The sequence below is a fragment of the Armigeres subalbatus genome, chromosome 1 (genome assembly GCF_024139115.2).
Source record: "Armigeres subalbatus isolate Guangzhou_Male chromosome 1, GZ_Asu_2, whole genome shotgun sequence".
In the NCBI taxonomy this organism is placed as follows: domain Eukaryota; kingdom Metazoa; phylum Arthropoda; class Insecta; order Diptera; family Culicidae; genus Armigeres; species Armigeres subalbatus.
The window spans coordinates 314,459,261-314,478,263 of NC_085139.1; the positions used below are offsets into that span (position 1 = coordinate 314,459,261).

Here is a 19,003-nt window from a genome sequence, read left to right on the forward strand (position 1 = left end):
GTCGGTGTAAATACCACCGTTCATCGCCCGGGAAAACGGAAATCGGTTATCGAGAAAGGCTCACCCGCTCTGGTAGGTGAATTCATCGTCGCGTTCTTCCCACGCCGGCGAACAATAACCATTCCCACGCTGTGCTAAGCGAAGCAAGCCGAGCCGACAGACAATAGCAACGGTGGACAATAGAAGCAAGCCAAGCCTCCTGCATGAATAACAGGGAATCTTCAGCTGAGCCCACCATGCCACCGCGCCGGCGCTAGAAGGCGGTTACGTGAGTAGAGTTAACTACAGTTAAAACAGTGGCAGAATCGCCCGGTGATGATAAGCTAAACTTTATGTGGGAAAGTTCTTCTGGAAAATGGAGAAGTTAGGGTTGAGTGAGTAATGTTCGGTTCTGGTTTTGTGAAGTTCTAGTAAGTCGGACGCTAAGAAAGTGGAGGGGCGGAATTGATCTTCGAACCTTTCTTAAAGGGGGTTTCTCTCAATGGACTTTCTTAGGTGGGTCTCAGACCGGGCAACAAATCAACTTGAGCGGGAAGTCCTCTAACGAGGTGGCGCATAAGCTTCCTGTTTTTTTATGAAAACAAATTTACCAGTCCACAGTAGCGCATTATATCGGGAATTAATGTCCGATCACGAACAGCTCTGTTCGTGCGACTCACTATAATACTCTGTAATAAAATAGCCTTGCATAAAACGTTAAATATAAAAAATTATAATATGAATACTTCAGGCATAACATACTCTGTTATTACAATACAATTACAAGTATGTTATGCCTAAAGTATTTTGCATATCAAATTTTGGTATTATTTTTTGGTATTTTACCTCTTATGCAAGGCTACTTCCACCAATTTCTGTTAACGAGGTCGTCGCTCCTGCTCGGGAATCGCATCACTGTGACACAAAACCCCTTCAATGATTCGCTGTTAAAAATCTAACAAGAACACCGAAAATCAGAGCGAATTTGAAGTCACTAGGAAGTTGCGAACAGCTTTCGAACAGGCCAAATAGTACTAAGTGGTCTTTTTTTCTAAATCCGTCATTTCATGTCCGTCATGAATAAAGCATCTTCCGACAAATAAAGCTTCAAATTTTCAAACATTTTTTTTCGTTCCGGAACTTCCGCGAAGATGCTTTTAACGAAATCTAGTCAATAGTTACAAAATTGTGAAAATATGTAGTGACTTTTTCCGAGGAAAAAGTGACTTTAGTGTCTTGAGGTCGAAAAAAGAAACTTTTTAGTGACTGACCCGAAAAAAGTGACCAAGGGGCCGTACACATATTACGTAAGCACTTATGGGGGGAGGGGGGGTCGGTCAATGTCTTACGCTCCATACAAATAAAAATTCATTTGTATGAAAAAAATCTTACATGGGGGGAGGGGGGGTCGAAGAACCCAGAAAAATTGCTTACGTAATAAGTGTACGACCCCCAAGTCACTAAAAAGTGACTCGCCGCCACCAGGCCTGCGTTAGGCATCATGGACGTTAGACATAACGGATGATATGCATAATGGACATTAGGCATACAATGACAAAAAGAACAGCCTATGACATAAAGAAGGCAGAATTATGCCTAACGTCCTTATGCCTAGCGTACTTATGCCTAAAGTCGCGAAAGCTTTTCTATGCCTGAAAAATCGTGAGAAAACGATTTTGATAGAAGAATTTATATTTGACGTTAATAGGGACACAAATTAAAATGAACCGAAACCTTTTCCTTCTTCTTCAATCCTTCCTTTTTCTTCTTCCTTCTTCGTTCTGCCTTCCTTTTTTTAGTTCTTCCTCCAAAAATCATCTTTCTTGTTCCTTCTTCCTTGTTCCTATTTAATTCTCCTTTTTATGTCTTCCTTCTATCTTATTCCTTCTTCCTTGTTCCTCAATTTTTTATTTCTTCTTTTTTCTGTTTTCTTCTACCTTCATTTTTCCTTGATCTTTTTCTTTCTTCATCATAGTTCCTTGTTGCTATCTTACTTCTTCCTTTTCCTTGTTGTTTTCTTCCTTCTTCTTTCCCTTTTTCTTTCCTTCTTCTTTCTTCCTTTTTCTTTCTTTCTTTTCCTAGTTCCTTCATCCTTTTTCCATGTTCCTTTCTCTTTTTTCTTTCTTCCTTCTACCTTCTTCCTCATTCGTTCTTCGTTTTTCTTTGGTCCGTCTTCTTACCTTCTCCCTTTCTTCTTCTTTTTTCTTTCGTCCTGTTTTATTCTTCCTTCATTTTCCTTCCTTTTTTCATCTTCCTTCATTTTCCATCCTTTTTTCTTCTTGCACCACTTTCCTTTTTTATTTTTGTTATTTTTTCTTTCTTCATTCTTCCCTTCTTTCTTCTGTATTACTTCTTCCTTGTTCCTTCTTCTTGCATCTTTATTTCCTTTTCCTTCTTTCTTCTTACTTTTTCCTTCTTCCTTCTTCAACGTCCTTTCGTTAATCTTGTATTTTTTATCATTCTTCCTTCTTCAGTCTTCTTTCTTCTTCTATTTATTCTTATAATTCTTCCTTCTTCTTTCTGCTTTTTTTCATTCTTTTATCTTTCCCCTTTTTTCTTGACTTTTTTCTTCCTTGTTCCTTCTTCTTCCATCTTTCATTTTACTTTTTCCTTCTTCTACTATGCGCTTTTTCTTTATTATTTATTCATTATTCAACCACTCAACTTGGTTGGTAACAACTCATATGGTTGGGATTCATTTCATCCCCTCAATTTCAGCCTTTCGATACATTTTTTATCTTTATTAAGAGGACTTTCAGCCCTAGGCTGGTTCAGCACTCCCGGGAAGATTAGTGATGAACTCTAATTTTTGAAAAATCACTTTAATAAAGCTTAAAAAAAAAAAAAAAAAAAAAAAAACTCCCGGGAAGAAGTTTTTCCACGTCGTATTATGTATGGAGATCATTTTACCGTATTGCTTAAAATGGTTGGAAATGGTGGAAAGGTCATGTAGTTTTATTGTATTAGTTGGAACATCGACGTATACTGGTACGTGATAGACTACTCCCAGGTGATGGAAAGAGTGTTTCAGATGGTTTTGCTTTTGTAGTCGTGGAGCTACACCTGCATCGTTCATTTCTATAAACAAGCAGTTGTTGAGATTGTGCAGCTAAATACTCTATTAACATCAACCATGTCAAGTTTGATGGACTCCTCCAGAAAATTCTTTACCTGCTCTAAAGAGGGTCGTTTTGGGAGAACAATAAAGTCCACATCCAGCGTGTTCTTTCTATGTGACATTTAAGCCGAGTGGATTCGTCACAAGAACCGAGGAATTGTGTTCACGACTGTGCGGAAAAACGTCTGTCACGCGCGAGAAGCAATTGCCAACTGACGATACATTTCAGTCTTTCGAGATTTCAGCCTTATGAGTATTCAGCGTGTAAAAATGGACAGTTCTCGAGACGCAAAATAAGGACAAAGGAATTCGTTGGATTTCGTTTGGCAAGATTTTGACACACACTAGGCTTTCCGAATGGCGTTGGATGGGTATTCTACAAAAGGCGGAAACACGAAAGGCGGAACGATAAATAAGGCAAAACACATAAGGCGGAATCACAAACAGCAGAATCACAAAAGGCAGAATCACAAAAGGCAGAACCACGAAAGGCAAGAATAGTATTGGGCCATTTCAACTTAGATGGACATTTCCCAAGCAACCAGAAGTTCGGATAAGAAGGGTTTATTTATTTATCATCAGACTAAGGCCGGAGTGGCCTGTGCTGCACATAAAAGACTTCTCAATTCAACTCGGTTCATGGCTGCACTTCGCCAACCACGCAGTCTGCGGAGGGTCCGCAAGTCGTCCTCCACCTGATCGATCCACCTTGCCCGCTGTGCACCTCGCCTTCTTGTTCCCGTCGGATCGTTGTCGAGAACCATTTTCACCGGATTACTGTCCGACATTCTGGCTACGTGCCCGGCCCACCGCAGTCTTCCGATTTTCGCGGTGTGAACGATGGATGGTTCTCCCAACAGCTGATGCAACTCGATAAGAAGGGTTATTTTGGCTTAATCAGCTCTCATTTTAAGTAATTTTTGTATGGTGGGAGCGTGAAAGTGAACTTTAAAGTTCCGTTAAGGATGCTTGGAACTTGATGTGAACCATAGTGAACCAATTAGTTCGGTTAAGAGTAAATTTAAGTAAAATCTGAACTTCTGGTTGCTTGGGTTTGAACTACCAGATCAAACGGAGGTGCTTAATGAATACTAAGCTATGAGGCTGCCAATGTTTCACAGTTGTGAGATAAGATTCCAAAAGATAGAAAGTAGAGAAATATACGGAGGAATGTGCTTTTAAAGAAGGAAGGTCAACTCAGACCGGGCAGATGCGAGCCTTCAAAGAATAAAATATGTTTTCCCTTACCTCAAGCAGACGCCTGCTTAAAACTAAGAACAAAATTCTGCCTTTTGTGATCCGCGCAGCAATCAGGATGTATTCGATCCGAAATATTCTTCAGACGACCGTTTCACCAGTTGGTTGGAAAGTTGCCGATAGTCACAATCTCGGATTCGTCTGTTGGCTGTCATCACATTATTCAAACCAGGCTTGGAACTTTTTTTTTACAGTTTTTACGTAATGTCGTTTTTATTGCAATTACAAGGTTAAACAGTTTTTTTTTCACATTTCATGTTTCGTTCGCATCTGCGATTTGCACAACGGTGGTGAAAATCGACAAAACAGACATCACCAGAGGGCGTGAGTCTGCGGTTTATGTAAGTGTGTGTATGTGTATTTGTTGGTGAGTGTTAGTTTTTCAGCTTTCCATTTTTCACTAATCAGAACAATTCAACGAGTTTTTTTTCTTTTTATTTCAATATTATTTTACGCGATCTTCTATGACCATTTCTGTAATGATCTAATTTGCTCAACATGCTCTGCTTGTTTGCTTTTAGTTTCTTGTTTGATCTTATGTACATATTCAGCGTCGCTCACCTTACTGTTTTTTCTTCTATTAACTGTGTTTTGCTCTAGCCAAAATGATCTCATTTCAATATAAAACTTGGGATTTTTGTTTTAAGGCAGCTTTCTAATTCAATTACAATATATTTTATTTTCCTTTCTATTTTTCTGCTCTCAACGGGTTAGTAGTTTCATTTCGATACTGTTTGAAGTAAGCTTGAGGATTTTGTATTATTTTTCAAAAAAGAGAACAAATGAAGGATCTTACAAACGGCATCTATACGTAGATGTTTTCTGCCATACCGTTCGAAGAAAACAGATATAGATTTCCTACTATACGGCACGCCGAGGCAACTCTATTACGTTTGGTTGAAGATGCAACGGTTAGGTTTTATTAATGCTTCAATTTGAGGCACTATTGAGTCTACTTATTTCACCGAACCCACAATCACGTGTCACGAACGACCAAGGTCCATATAGGTTGACTAATGATCGCTACATAGTGACCCATATATGTGGGAACAATGTTTGAAGAACTGATTGCACAGGCAGATGAAAATGTTTCATTTTGTCTCTTACAAACGGATAACGAATTCGCCCCGGCGCACTTTATACTATCAATTGATAAGTAGTCGAAGATAATAGATACCAATTCGCTTAAGTAGTGAAGAAAGGGTGAACGTTATGCTTGTCATAATAGTTGCCGTTAATTCGCATTGATCTGTGTACTTTAAATTTAATTTCATTTTATGCTCATTATATCGACCCTCACTGTGTCGAATGAGTGGGAACAATGACCGCATTCTATTTCCACTATTATTGTTTCGTTTGACTGTTATAGGTGGATATGATTCATGGATTATGGATGGATGGCTCTGGGGGTAAGAGAGGAATTGGATTTGTAAAATTTTGGCACGAATATCAAGTCGGTTCTCTTTGACGAAAACAAACAAATGCGTCTTGGTATCGATTTTTTTTTAATTTCAGAGTTTAACTTCAAGTTCGGACGTCCATGTCCGGCGTGAGATGTTTCCGAGCGAATAAATCCGGATGCGATGTTTTACTTTTCCTTAATTTGCACTATTTATGTACTACATTAAAACAAAGAAATAATGAAGTCTGTGCTTGCACTTGGAGTACTAATTATTCCATGGGAAGGGATGAGTGAGTTAGGATCGAATTCGTCTAAAACCATAACTTTAGTTAACTTATGCGGTTAATTTTTAAAAACAATTGTTACATAATTCGAGTTTATTGTATCTTGCTGTTTAATGCTAGGCGAGTTAGTTCACATTTATGTTTTGTTTCTGTCGCTTACGGTGACTGGTTATTCAGAGATATAGAGAGTGTTCAGACGGGGTCGGGTCATTACAGGGGGGAAATACGTTGATGATTGTCCAAAATTAGACTAACAACACTATTTGCTTTGATTTTGCGTACGATGAGGTGACTGCGCATATGTTTATAAATGCTGTTGGGTTCTTCCCAAAACCGATGCATATCTAGTTTCTAGTTGTGAAAATTTTCCTGAAAGCGTTTCGACCAATAATGGGCGGGGGTTTGAAATAGGGAGGGCCTACGCAAAGTTCACGAGCTTTTCGAGGATGATTTCTGAACTTTTATAGATTTCTGTTTTAAATATACATTTTTTTTATTTCATTTTCAATGTCAGCAGTGTTTCAATATAGTTTATTCCGGGTTTTATTAGATATATTATTTATATATGTGTTTCTTTTATATAAATATATTGATTTAATAAACATTCAGTAATAAGTAATAAGCTTATTATTTTCGAACAAAATAATTTAAATAAATGTCCATATTTAATGCAAATTTTTCTCCTAAAAATCTTACTCACCTTACGCTCGTACTCGTATCAATATATAATATATAATTTAAAAATAATAATAAACAACAACATGTTTTCATTTTGTTATTCTCTTTTTTCTTTACTTGCATTTCATTTACCGCTAGCAGCCAAATTGCTATATTGATTTGATGCACAACTGCGCGCAACTACTCTATCCCTAAAATGTGTAATCACATCAGGGTCCTAAACAAGTGTGAATGACTAATGGTGTGTGTAATTGTGTATGTGTGTGAGAGTGTTTTTTTTTTCTTTCGCGAGACGGTATGTACGCATGTCTCCACCATTCACCACTTTTTTTTTACTGCTCTCTTGAAAGTGTTAGTTGTGTTCATCTTCCGTCAAACGACCCTACCTATCCGCTTCTGATTTCGCCGGGATACCGTCAATGGTGATAGCCGGATCGTGAAACGGGCCGGGCGCGCATATTTGGTGGCAGCGTCCACGTGATATTCGCTTGAGGTCATAGAGATTCCTTGGACGGTACCCAGATGGTTGGGCCACTCTGGGACCAGATTACGTTCTTTACTTTGCTGTAGATTTCCTCGATGGTATCGCCTTGGACGAGTGCTATGTGATATAGGTTTTGAATAGACAAGAATACGTACCATGATATAAAAAAAAATTGGTAGATTGACGTCAGATTACCCAAAAAAAAACACTTTTTTCCTTGATCGCATCGTAATGTGCCTTGTGATTATGAAGTTTGGAATATTCAATTTTTCCAGCACAAAATTTATATTTGTAACAAAAAGCAAACAAAGGGTTTGTTAGCATTTTATCAACTCCCGACAAACGCCACCATGACATAAATTCTCTGTTTTGTCCTGTTGTTCTATGGATCATGAAGCATGAAGCATCAGCCAGTTTTTTCGTCATGTAACAAAAAAAATGTGGACGCATTTTGGATCCAATATGATCACTTTTGTCACATTAATTTTTAACCTTTCCTTAGAAAGGCGGACGATATACGAATACATGCATAAATGGCAACTTGGCTCAGAAACCTCGCAGTGTAAGGCCTTATGGGGACTGGGGGAAGGGTCGTTTGGCCGAGACCCTTTTCACCGAATGCCATTCTATTGGTCCAAAAACACGTTAGGCCAACGGGTCTTAACTTGAGGTACATGTACCCCTGGAGGTACCTCAGACAAAAATGTGTAATGGCGGATAGGGGCTACCCCAAATGGCATAATGCCGTTCGGCATAATTCCATTTGGCATAACGAGTTGAATAGCCAGAGGCCATTTTTTATGAAGACCATTGAGCATAACGACCGTTTAAATAGTCATAATGACTTTAGTGCCATTTGGCATAAAAATTAAAAGAATTATAAAAACTATAGCCCAAATCTCGCTTTACAAGAGTCATTTATATAAATAGCATAAGGGCATATGCGGGTTTGATTAACTTTTTCGCCTAATTCCAGGTAAATTTTAATTAAAATGGATTTAAATGAACGAATAATGTACTAATTTGCCTTATTCCTGAAAAAGCTAACCTAAAAAAATCCAAATGCGTGCTTTGAATGAAAGAATGGTCTACTCATTAGAATTCTTACAAGCAAATGCATGTATGCTTTCTCGTTATAAGGAGAAATCGTGTGCGTGTGTGTGTAGAAAAGAGATCTCATGACATTCGCTTCGACTTTTCCGGACAAATGCGTTCTTTTGAAGAATGAGTCATCTAGTCTTTTGCTTACTTGCACTACTCAAATGCATATTTTTAACCTTTGCACCCCTAACCTCTTTTGTGCATCAAAATTTGGTGTTTTTGCTCTACTTCATTCAATTTTTGATCGATTTATTTGAAATTTTAATTTAGACATAAACATAAACATAATTATGTCGGTCCAACGGTTTCAGATTTATACGGAATCCCAGTTGGGTCTATCGGGTGGCCATTTAGACTTTTATGTTTGTTATTCGTACCAAAATCGTTTTTTATACCCGAAGAAAATTTATTTGCGATGCTTCTGAACGAATTTGGAAGCATGGTGACCACACTGGAACCGGCTCCGGAGCTCTAACTAGGGACATACATCAGAATAATTCGAAATGTATCATGAGGCATATGAATCATCCACATTTTTTGCCGAAAGTTAAATTGAACCTAATTTTAGATTTCTACTTTCATGTTTGATCCATTTGATCCAATTGATCCAAACATCCCGGGACAGCTGGAACCAATTCCGGAGGCCCTGTGGAAGACTTGAATCCGGTTTTTGAACAGAACATAGCATGCGACATATCAATCTTCATGATTCACCATGACAATAATGTAGGATAACATTTTTAAGGTCTTGATTCTACTTCTGGCCCTTCCGGAAAAATCTGGAACACGATGGAAGTGGAATTAAAGTTTGTTCTATAAGTTAAGGTTCGTTACCAAACCTATTAGTTGTATGCAGATTTCGACTTTTCTAAATCAGATCGAGAGACAACTATCACAGGTTTGCCTCTAATATAATTTAGACCTTATTGGTCAGGTTTGGGGCAGCCGGAACCGGTTCCGGTGTAGACCTGCGCGCCGATTGAAATTGGTGATGGCGTCACACCGTTGGCGACCGGTGGATGCGGTGCGGTGACGTAAAAATTTCTCCGAAGGAACTTCCAGAGGGTTACCTGAAGGAACTTCCGGAATAATCGGAGGAATTGCTGAAGGAACATTCGGTGGAATTGCTGAAGGAACTGCTGAAGAAATTTCCGAAAGAATTCCTGAAGGACTTTTTTAGAATTGCTGAACGAACTTCCGGAGAATTCCCTGTAGGAACTTCTGGAGGAGTCGCTGAAGAAACTTCCGGAGGAGTTGCTGAAGAAACTTCCGGCGGAAATGCTGATTGAATTTTCGGAGGAATTGCTAAACGAACTTATGGAGGAATTCAAGAAGGAACTTTCGGAAGAATTCATGAAGGAAATTCCGAAGGAACTGCTGAAGTAACTTTCGGATGAATTCCTGAAGGAACAATCGAAGGAATTCCTGAAGAAAATTCTAGAGGAATTCTTGAAAAAATTCCAGAGGAATTCATTAAAGAATTTCGGAGAAATTGCTGAAGAAACTTCCGAGAGAATTGCTGAAAGAACTTCAGGAGGAACTTCCGGTGGTATTCATGAAGGAACTTTCGAAAGAAATTCTGAAGGAACTTCCGGAGGAATTCTTGAAGGAAATTCTGGAGGAATTGCTGAAGGAGCTTCCTGAGGAGTTGCTGAAGGAACTTCAATAGAAATTCTTGAAGGAACTTCCGGAGGTATTATATGAAGGAACTTCCTGAAGAATTTCTGAAGGAAGACATTCCTGAAGGAACTTCCGGAGGAATTCCTGAAGGAACTTCCGGAGGAATTCCTGAAGGAACTTCCAGAGGAATTTCTGAAGGATTTTCCAGAGGAATTTGTGAAGGATTTTCCGGAAGAATTCCTGAAGAAATTTCTGGAGGAATTCCTAATGGAACTTTCGGAGGAATTGCTGAAGAAGCTTCCGGAGGAATTGCTTAAGGAGCTTCCGGAGGAATTGCTTAAGGAACAACTGGGGGAATTGCTGAAGAAACTTCCGGAGGAATTTCTGAAGGAGCTTCCGGAAGAATTTCTGAAAGAACTTCCAGAGGAATTCCTGACGGAATTTCGGGTGGAATTCCTTAAGGAACTTCCGAAGGAAATGATGCAGGAAATTCCGCACCACTTCCTACGATCATCAATGATGGGACGCCGTCACGCTGCCACCGCTAAATGCGTACTTTTAAAGAAGGAGTCATCTACTCTTTTGCCTTATTCCGGGCGAATGCGTACTTTTAAAGAAGAAGTAATTTTGCCTTTTTCTGGGTGAATGCGTACTTTAAAAAAGGAGTCATCTACTCTTTTGCCTTATCCCAGGCAAATGCGTACTTTTAGAGGAGTTATCTACTCGTTTACCATTTTCCGGGAAAATGCATACTTTTTCAGAAGGAGTCATCTACTCTTTTGCCGTGATGAACTTATTAAATCACGTAAATGAAGTAAATAAAAAAATCTAATTCTTTTGCCTAATGCCGGGCAAATACATACAAGAGTACTGGTATATGGTGCAACCTGCTGGAATGGGTTACCAATCGACGCCAAACTGAAACCAACTCTGTCAACGTTTATTATAAACCAAATAAAAAATCATGGATTCATCTTCTACACTTCTCGGAAACCTCCTTTCAAGAAGCACCGAAGGGTCTATCCAAGAGGCTCGGAGGACTCCTTTCAAAAGTTTCGGAGACAGCCTTTCAAGAGGTTCGGAAGCCTCTTTTCAAGAAGCTCGGAAGCCTTCTTTCCTAAAGGTTCGCAAACCTTTTTTCAAGAGGCCCAGAAGCCTCTTTTCAAGTGGCCCGGAAGTACACTTGAAAACTTTTTTCCAAGAGGCTCGGAATTTTCCTTCAAGGCTCGAAGACGAGGCGCGGATGCCTCCATTCTAGAGGTTTGGAAACCTCTTTTCAAGTGGTTCGGAAGTCTCATTTCAAGAGGCTCTAGGCTTGGAATTCTTCGTTCAAGAGGCTCTGAATTCTTATTTCAAGAAGTTCAGAAGCATCCTTTCAAGAGGCTCGGAAGCTACTCTTCAAGAGGTTCGAAATTCTTCTTAACTTAAAAATTATAAGAGGCTCATAGGCGCCTTTTCAGAAGTGACTCGGAAGCCTTCCTTGCGTCCTCTCAAGATGTTCAGTAGCCTAATTCTACTACTCAACTGAATAATCTCACTTTTTACTTCTTATTTCTCACTTCTCTCATACAGTTAACATTAATTATTTCACACAGTGTTAAAATAACTATTGTTCGGCCAAACGACCCATATGATCCCTTCAACAATCGAAATGTATGTGACTAAATGTCATTTTCGATCATATAACCTATTCGGCCAAACGACATTTTCTGCCGTATGACCCGTTCGGCCAAATGACTCATTTTCCAAATATAATAACCATTCGGCCATTTCATGTCAGCCAAATGACATATGCGGCCAAATTCATACAAATCTTACATTCGTCTATGGGTTGAGGATGGCAACTTAACAACCACAAATATTAAAATATTCTTCCATCTCGGAATGCGAAACAAATCAGACACGATACTGAGGAAATTAAAATTAATTGCAACTTACCAGTGAAATATTCACCGAACTCGTGCTCCATTTTGAGGGCCCTTTCGTAAGTCTTTTTGGCCTGTTCTTCCGTCATCCGCCGGTTCATCTCCCTGCAAATGAGAATCAAAACGCAATTAAAATTCCCTCAATCAAACTCTCGCGAAAACAAAACACTTACATGATCGATTCCACCGATTTCGGCTTGATAAAGACCGCAATCGGGAAGAGCTGGGCCACCTGCAGCCGCTTGATGGCGTTGCCCGACACGTCCAGAATGCAGTGCTTGCCCTTCTCGGCCACCTCGCGAACCGATGCCACCGACGTACCGTACAGGTTGTCATTGTACTGGCCCGCTTCGATGAACAGGTGGTTCTGAATATCCTTCTCCATCTGTTCCCGCGACGCCACAAAGTGATAGTCCCGGCCGTCGACTTCGTAGTCCCGCTTGGGTCTTGTTGTATCTGTGAATGGTAAAATGAAACTCATAATGAGCGAGAATCCCACGAAACTCCAAGGAGGCAACTCACGAGGAACGCAAGATCCGAACTTGTTCGGATACTCCGAGATGAGGTCATCGTTGATGCGGTCTTTCAGCGGGCCCAAGATGATGACTGGTCGGGTGTAGCTGATCTGCAAACGTTGGACCGATTCGTACGAAAGGATGTTTTCCTCCGCTGCATGAGGAGAAAATTAGAAACAAAAACGAAACCGACGCTTAGTTTCAACGATTCGGGCACAGTGACGTGTATATGACTGCAAGCAAAGTTCTTCACGCGCCACTGAAACCGTTAAACTGCTCAAGTGCATTTAAATCTTTCTCACTGTGACGAAACTTGCGAAATTTGGACCCGAGTGCGAATTGGGAAACACCAACGAAAGGGTAAAACGGACTTAATGCTCCGTCGGTGACTTGAACGCCTCGAAAACGGGGCTTTGGAAACATATTTCGGAAATTGGGGTTGACACGGAAATGTACATCAATGCAATCAATCAATTTGGTGGCGGGGAGGACTAAACACAGTCAGAAAATAAACAGTTATTGAGCAGTTTAATGCAATTTCGTAGGCAATGAGAATAACAACATCGATTATAATGGAAACATGGGAAACGTGAGCCATTTCAGGGATGCAATGCCTTACTATGGGGTTAGGGTAACAATAAAAGTAGTTTATTTTTATTTTACATACATATTGTTTGAGTGATGCAGCAAGATAAGGAACCAGTTAGGGACTTGAGAGTTAGACCACAGACATACAGACATAAGTGTTGAAAAATACTTCGTACCAAATCTTATTAACCTCTGAATCAGCGCAGTTTTAAAAACCGAGCATTTCTGGCATAATTCAGCATGTTGTGTACAAAACTGTGAAATCTTATGGGTTGACAATAACAATGACAATTCGTTCCCAGCCCATCCCAACCAGCAAAACTCACGACCCTCAGTACGCTAGACTGGTACTTTAATCAACTAAGCTACGAAGGACCTTCGTCGTCCTCCGCAGCTTAGCGGGTACTGATGAAACCAAATTCCCAAGCCCCGGGCCACCAGCCAAACGAAAGCAAAATCGATGGAATCGCCATCGGTGGCCGATTGACCACCTACAAAAAATTAAATCCATCGTTAAAAAGGTGAACGATGGAACATGTGTTGAGTGAGACGTCTGTTTCTCTGAGGTTGGCATGTGTACAAAAATACGTATGAGAGAGTTAGTTCTGAAAATGTATTGCGAGAGTTTGGCTGGTGGCCCGGGGCTTGGGAATTTGGTTTCATCAGTACCCGCTAAGCTGCGGAGGACGACGGAGGTCCTTCGTAGCTTAGTAGGGAAAGCACCTGTCTAGCGTACTGGGGTCGTGGGATCAAAGCCCACCGAAGGGGCTGTTACCCTCCAATACCTTTTCCGAACTAAATCTATCACATGTTGTGCATATGCATAATCGAGTTTCAGACATAGCAAATAATGTATTATCAAATGCCCCAGCTGAGTATTTCACCTAACACTTTCCGCTCACGACTCCCACGCCGCGCTGTTGGTTGTCACAACGCAGATGGACCCAGAAGCTTCGACTCTCATGGTTTCACTCTGTATGGCAAACCCTGCCTCAACGGTGCCGCCGAGACTATCAGGACATCTTAACCGTTTAACCATCAAAAACGTTATTTTTTGCCTTTCTCGTATACTAAGTATACGGTAAAGGCTATATGATCGCTCCAAAAACAAACTTTTTATAGAAGGCCCGGAGACCCATAGTGTTATATACCGATCGACTCAGCTCGACGAATTGAGGTGATGTCTGTGTGTATGTGTGTGTGTGTGTGTGTGTGTGTGTGTGTGTGTGTGTGTGTGTGTGTGTGTGTGTGTGTGTGTGTGTGTGTGTGTGTGTGTGTCTGTGCGCACCCACTCAAAAAAAAAATGTCACTCATTTTTCAGGCACTTATCCTCAACCGATTTACTCGCAACAAGTTGCATTCGACGCAGGATACTCTACCATTGTTTCCTATTGAAAATTGGTCATATCGGACTATGGGCTCGGAAGTTATGGCCAAAATATCACTTTTTTTTAGAAAAATTAAGTAAAAAAATGTCACTCATTTTTCAGGCACTTATCCTTAACAGATTTACTCGCAACAAGTTGCATTGGACGCAGGATACTCTACCATTGTTTCCTATTGAAAATTGGTCATATCGGACTATGGGCTCGGAAGTTATGGCCAAAATACCACTTTTTTATAGAAAAATTGAGTAAAAAAATGTCACTCATTTTTCAGGCACTTATTCTTAATCGAAGTTGCATTCGACGCAGAATACTCTCCCATGATTTCCTATTAAAAATTGGCCAGATCGGACTATGGGATCAAGAGTAATGGCCAAAATACTATTTTCATAATGCACGAGAAAGGCACCATCACCGCTAGGTGGATTAATCAGGGTTTTTCAAGTTAGATTTTGCGAAAAATAAATCAGAACAAAGTGCGGTGCCTTTTTCAGTAAAGAATCTCCTTAAAAAAACTACCAACTGGTAATCGAACCCAGCCGTATTCAGCATGGTCTTGCTTTGTAGCCAAACATCTTACCGCACGGCTTATAAAAAAGGCTGTGTAAATAAATTGTCCTACTGGTCACCGAAAAGTCAAGGAGGGGGAAAATAAAAAATAAATATTAAAATGCAAAAAATAAAAAAAAACTCCTAGGATTTGTTAAAGAATGTTTTGAAAATCCTCAAAATTATCCGAATTTTATTTCAAAATATTACTTTTTGGCAAAAAAAACCGAGGGGGAGACAAAATTGATTTTAAATATTTGTATCGGCCTAATGCAGTATAACAGCCGGATTGTAGCCATTTTTATTATGAAAACTCGAGCCGTAGAAACCAGAAAATCAATTGATCTTTCCCGTCAAAAAATTACTCATTTGTTCAATTGATTATTTATTTTATTCAAGGTCAACTTTCCCAAAGAACCCATATTTTTTTGCGCCTCTCAGTATTTTTAAAATTTTAAACAAAAAAAATCGAAGAAGTGCTGTTTTTCAAGATTGCCCGACTTTGAACGAACATCGGATGAATTTTAAAAGTGCAGCACTTTTTCGGGTTTTGTTTTCGATTTCTAAAATAGTTAGAGGCTTTAAAAAAATTGGGTTCTTCAGGAAAGTTGACCTTAAAAAGCCAAAGAATCGACTGAGACAATAAAACTATATACAATTTTTGACGGGAAAGGTTAATTCACAAGGCGTCTTATTTCCTAGGTAGATGTGTCTTACTTTGACGGTCTCCCATGAGATTACGTCTTTGTAATTCTGCGTTGATGCCATTGTAGACGTTCATCCAGGTGATAGGCGTTAACAACCGGAAATCGGTTCAAGAGGCGACAATTAGAGTCGGCGGCTGCAACATCACATCCTAGAGATCTCTGAAACAATTGGGGGTGATGCTCGACGATAAGTTGAGCTTTAAAAGTCACGTCAATTACGCCTGTTGGTTGTTGGCTACTACGTTGTTGGCTGTTGGTTAGCGTGGCGGTTTCAATACTACTTTACGGAGGTCCAGCCTGGGAATCGGCGTTGAACGTAAACTGCAACGTGCGAAAGCTGGAGATTACTCATAGGCTAATGATGTGCCTGAGAGTCATCAGCGTATATCGCACCGAATCTCGCGAAGCGGCATGTGTACTCGCGGGCATGATGCATTTCAAATGGGTGGTGGAGGAAGACGACGCGGAAGACGCGGTTTCGCCCGCTTGTCCGCAATGCTCAGACGTGACAAAACCGGCTGAACACATCCTGTTCACATGCCCCCGGTTCGAAACGGAGAGGCGTGCGATGTTGGAAGCATGTGGAACGGACACTAACACCGATAACATCGTCAGAAAAATGTGCCAGAACCCAGAACAGTGGAGAGCAGTCGCAAGAGCAACGCCCAGGATAGCCGACATCCTTCAACGAAGTTGAGTACTCCGCCGCGGAAGTCGTGAATATATATGTCGATAACGAATGGGAACGCCAGCGCCAGAACGTGGCGAAACGGCCGGTTTCGGAGGAGCTCCCGCTTTATCTGTTTTATGATAGAATAGCGTTCTAAATGTGTTAAAATTAGAATGAATGAAACGTACAATAGTTTCTAAAAGGGGTAAACTGCATCAATCAACGACTACAAAATATTCAACGAACTTTGTGCATTTCTAAACACGTGTCCTCATTTTGAGGAATGAAATCAATTAAGAATAAATATTAGTAGGCTTTTACCTAGGTAATGAAAAAACACATAGACAAATTTCAACTAGCCATGCAATTTTTTTTTATTCATATATTTATTTGGTAGGCACTTTGTGTTCTTGACCGCTACTGTGCCGTGATCTACTATGGTATTCTGCTGTACAGAATCCACACTAGACTGGCCCAGATTACTATGGCGAGAAAAAAATGTTGTCGAATTCCACGGGGCACCCACGGGACTGACACTTGTATACCTCTACCACAGTTCATTTCGTAGCCAACATAGAAAATTCCGCACTGACAGCCATAAGAAGAATCATGGGAAAGAAAGAGATAGGTGCGTTCCACACTGACAGTTCCATAAACGACAAGCAGAAGAACGGAGACTGCATATGCATATACACTACAAGTTGTCTAATTCCACGGGGCACCCCCCAGGATTGTGTCTTTGGTGAGAAAATCAATCTCTGAAAATTTCAGCTCAATCGCTTGTTGCATAAGCTGGCGCATTTGATTTGAAGTTTGTATGGGGATTTCAGCCAAAATGTATAGGAAAATACACCTCCGTCACTCATTCGATCTGGAAATTGGTTCTGATTGCTCGGATTGACCTCAGAATTGCAAAAACGGCAGTTGGTATGCTACAAAACAATTTCACAGAACATTGCATGATGATTAAATAAACTTTTATATAATTTTCGGCTGAATTATTAGGAGCTGATTTGTGTATTTTTGGGTTTTTTGATCGAATCGCATCAGCCGAAACCCATATAAAAGTTCATTTAATCATCATACAATGTTCTGTGAAATTGAAAGACACAATCCTGGGGGGTGCCCCGTGGAATTAGACAACTTTTTGTTTCCTGGGCCAGTCTAATCCACACAGAATCTATTTTTAGATATCCATTATTCGTTATTGTTGTCGTTGCAAGTTCATCTTGTCGTGAGTCCATTGTATCCGTTTGTCCATGTCGTCTATCCAATGATCGTTGCATTGTTTGGTTGCCATTTAATCCGGGTAGTTAGAGGAATGCCTCCGAGAAGAACAAGTTGTCAGTCATCATCAGGCCGCCGCGACGGTAAGACGCGTACCCTAAAACGCCACCGTATGGGCTGCGGATCCGGCGACTGACGAGGGTTTGGTGGAGGGGCTGAGAATCGAAAAGTAGCTCAAAAAGGCTCAACTTTCCCGACCATCTGATTGCTGACGTCTAAATTTAATTAATGAAGTGTGAGTTTACAGTCACCGTTCTTTTGTTACCGGCACCCGAGACGCCGCCGTCGTCGTCTTGCGACACTTACACAAATACTGATTTCAACATTTCACGAACGCGATTCTGCTCTTTCGCCCGAATTTGTATAAAATTCATAACATTGCCAGTGGATGGCGTATGTTTTCTGGTGGAAGTTGACCCGTACACCAAAACAACAATGGTCATTTTGTCATTTGCCATATACACAACGTCAACGTTGTAGATCCGAAAAATGTACATGTACCAGTTACTCACTTTTTGGATTTTTAGAAATTAATATCAGAAAATTGCGGATAGAATCGTCCCAGCCACTAGGTTGTTTAGATTAGATTGTACAACTTCAGCATGGTCTTGCTTTGTAGTCGCGCATCGTACTCGCCGGCTAAGGAAGGCCCTTTCTTTAAAAGCGTTGAAAGTTCATGGAAAATTTATAAAGTTTATTGCTTTTCTGTATTTTGTGTGGAAATTTTCTTAGTTTATTTTATTGCTCTTTATTGATTATTTTGTTTTGTTTTGAAAATTTGGAAAAAAGGAAAAAAAAAATTTGTAGACAATTTTGTAAAGCATATGTGTAACGGCATTACAAAATTGTCTACAAAAATTTTTTTTTTCCTTTTTTCCAAATTTTCAAAACAAAACAAAATAATCAATAAAGAGCATTAAAAACTAAGAAAACAAAGAAAAAAAATGAAGTTTTTTGATTTTTTTCAATTTTAATATTTATTTCTTATTAACCGACCCCCCCCCTCTCCCTTGACCATCCGAAAGGCAGTATATTTGTAACGGCCTTATTGTTTATTGCTAATATCGATGTATGAAAATTTTGTATTTTATTTCTTTGTTCCACGGCATTTTTATTTCTTATGAAAAATTCTTCTTTAATAATTGCGATTTTTGCTTTTTTTTTTGAGTGCCTGTTTTGTCGTGCCTCTGCTTAGTAAGCAGATAGTTCGCGCGGTCAAGGGAGTAAATAATTGGTGCGCGATCGGACGTGTTTTAGATAAGACACAGAATATTCATGAAATCCGAGTTTGTGGTTCTGTTTTTAGCAATCAGTGGATAAGTGTGTGATTGAACGTGTTTTGTATATGATGCGGAACATTTGCATGATCCAGGTTACACAGGATTCTGTTTTTACACGATTTTTTTTTGTTCGTATTTTTGATCGTGTGACTTCAATTCACCACCAAAATGTTT

The 19,003-nt window shown here is 39.9% G+C and overlaps 1 protein-coding gene across 8 annotated transcripts in view; it reads right to left on the reverse strand.

Annotated features, from left to right (window-relative positions):
* Positions 1 to 4,773: 4,773 nt before the first annotated feature.
* Positions 4,774 to 19,003, reverse strand: part of LOC134207939 (disks large 1 tumor suppressor protein) — a 202,909-nt gene continuing 188,679 nt past the window's right edge. For all 8 annotated transcript variants that reach the window (XM_062684020.1, XM_062684019.1, XM_062684018.1 and 5 more), the window contains 4 exons: positions 12,371 to 12,517; positions 12,022 to 12,304; positions 11,862 to 11,953; positions 4,774 to 7,319 (listed from right to left, as the gene is read on the reverse strand). In XM_062684020.1, coding sequence (XP_062540004.1) covers positions 7,213 to 7,319; positions 11,862 to 11,953; positions 12,022 to 12,304; positions 12,371 to 12,517 — 629 coding nt within the window. In that variant the 3' untranslated portion in view covers positions 4,774 to 7,212. The remainder of the gene's footprint in view (positions 7,320 to 11,861; positions 11,954 to 12,021; positions 12,305 to 12,370; positions 12,518 to 19,003) is intronic.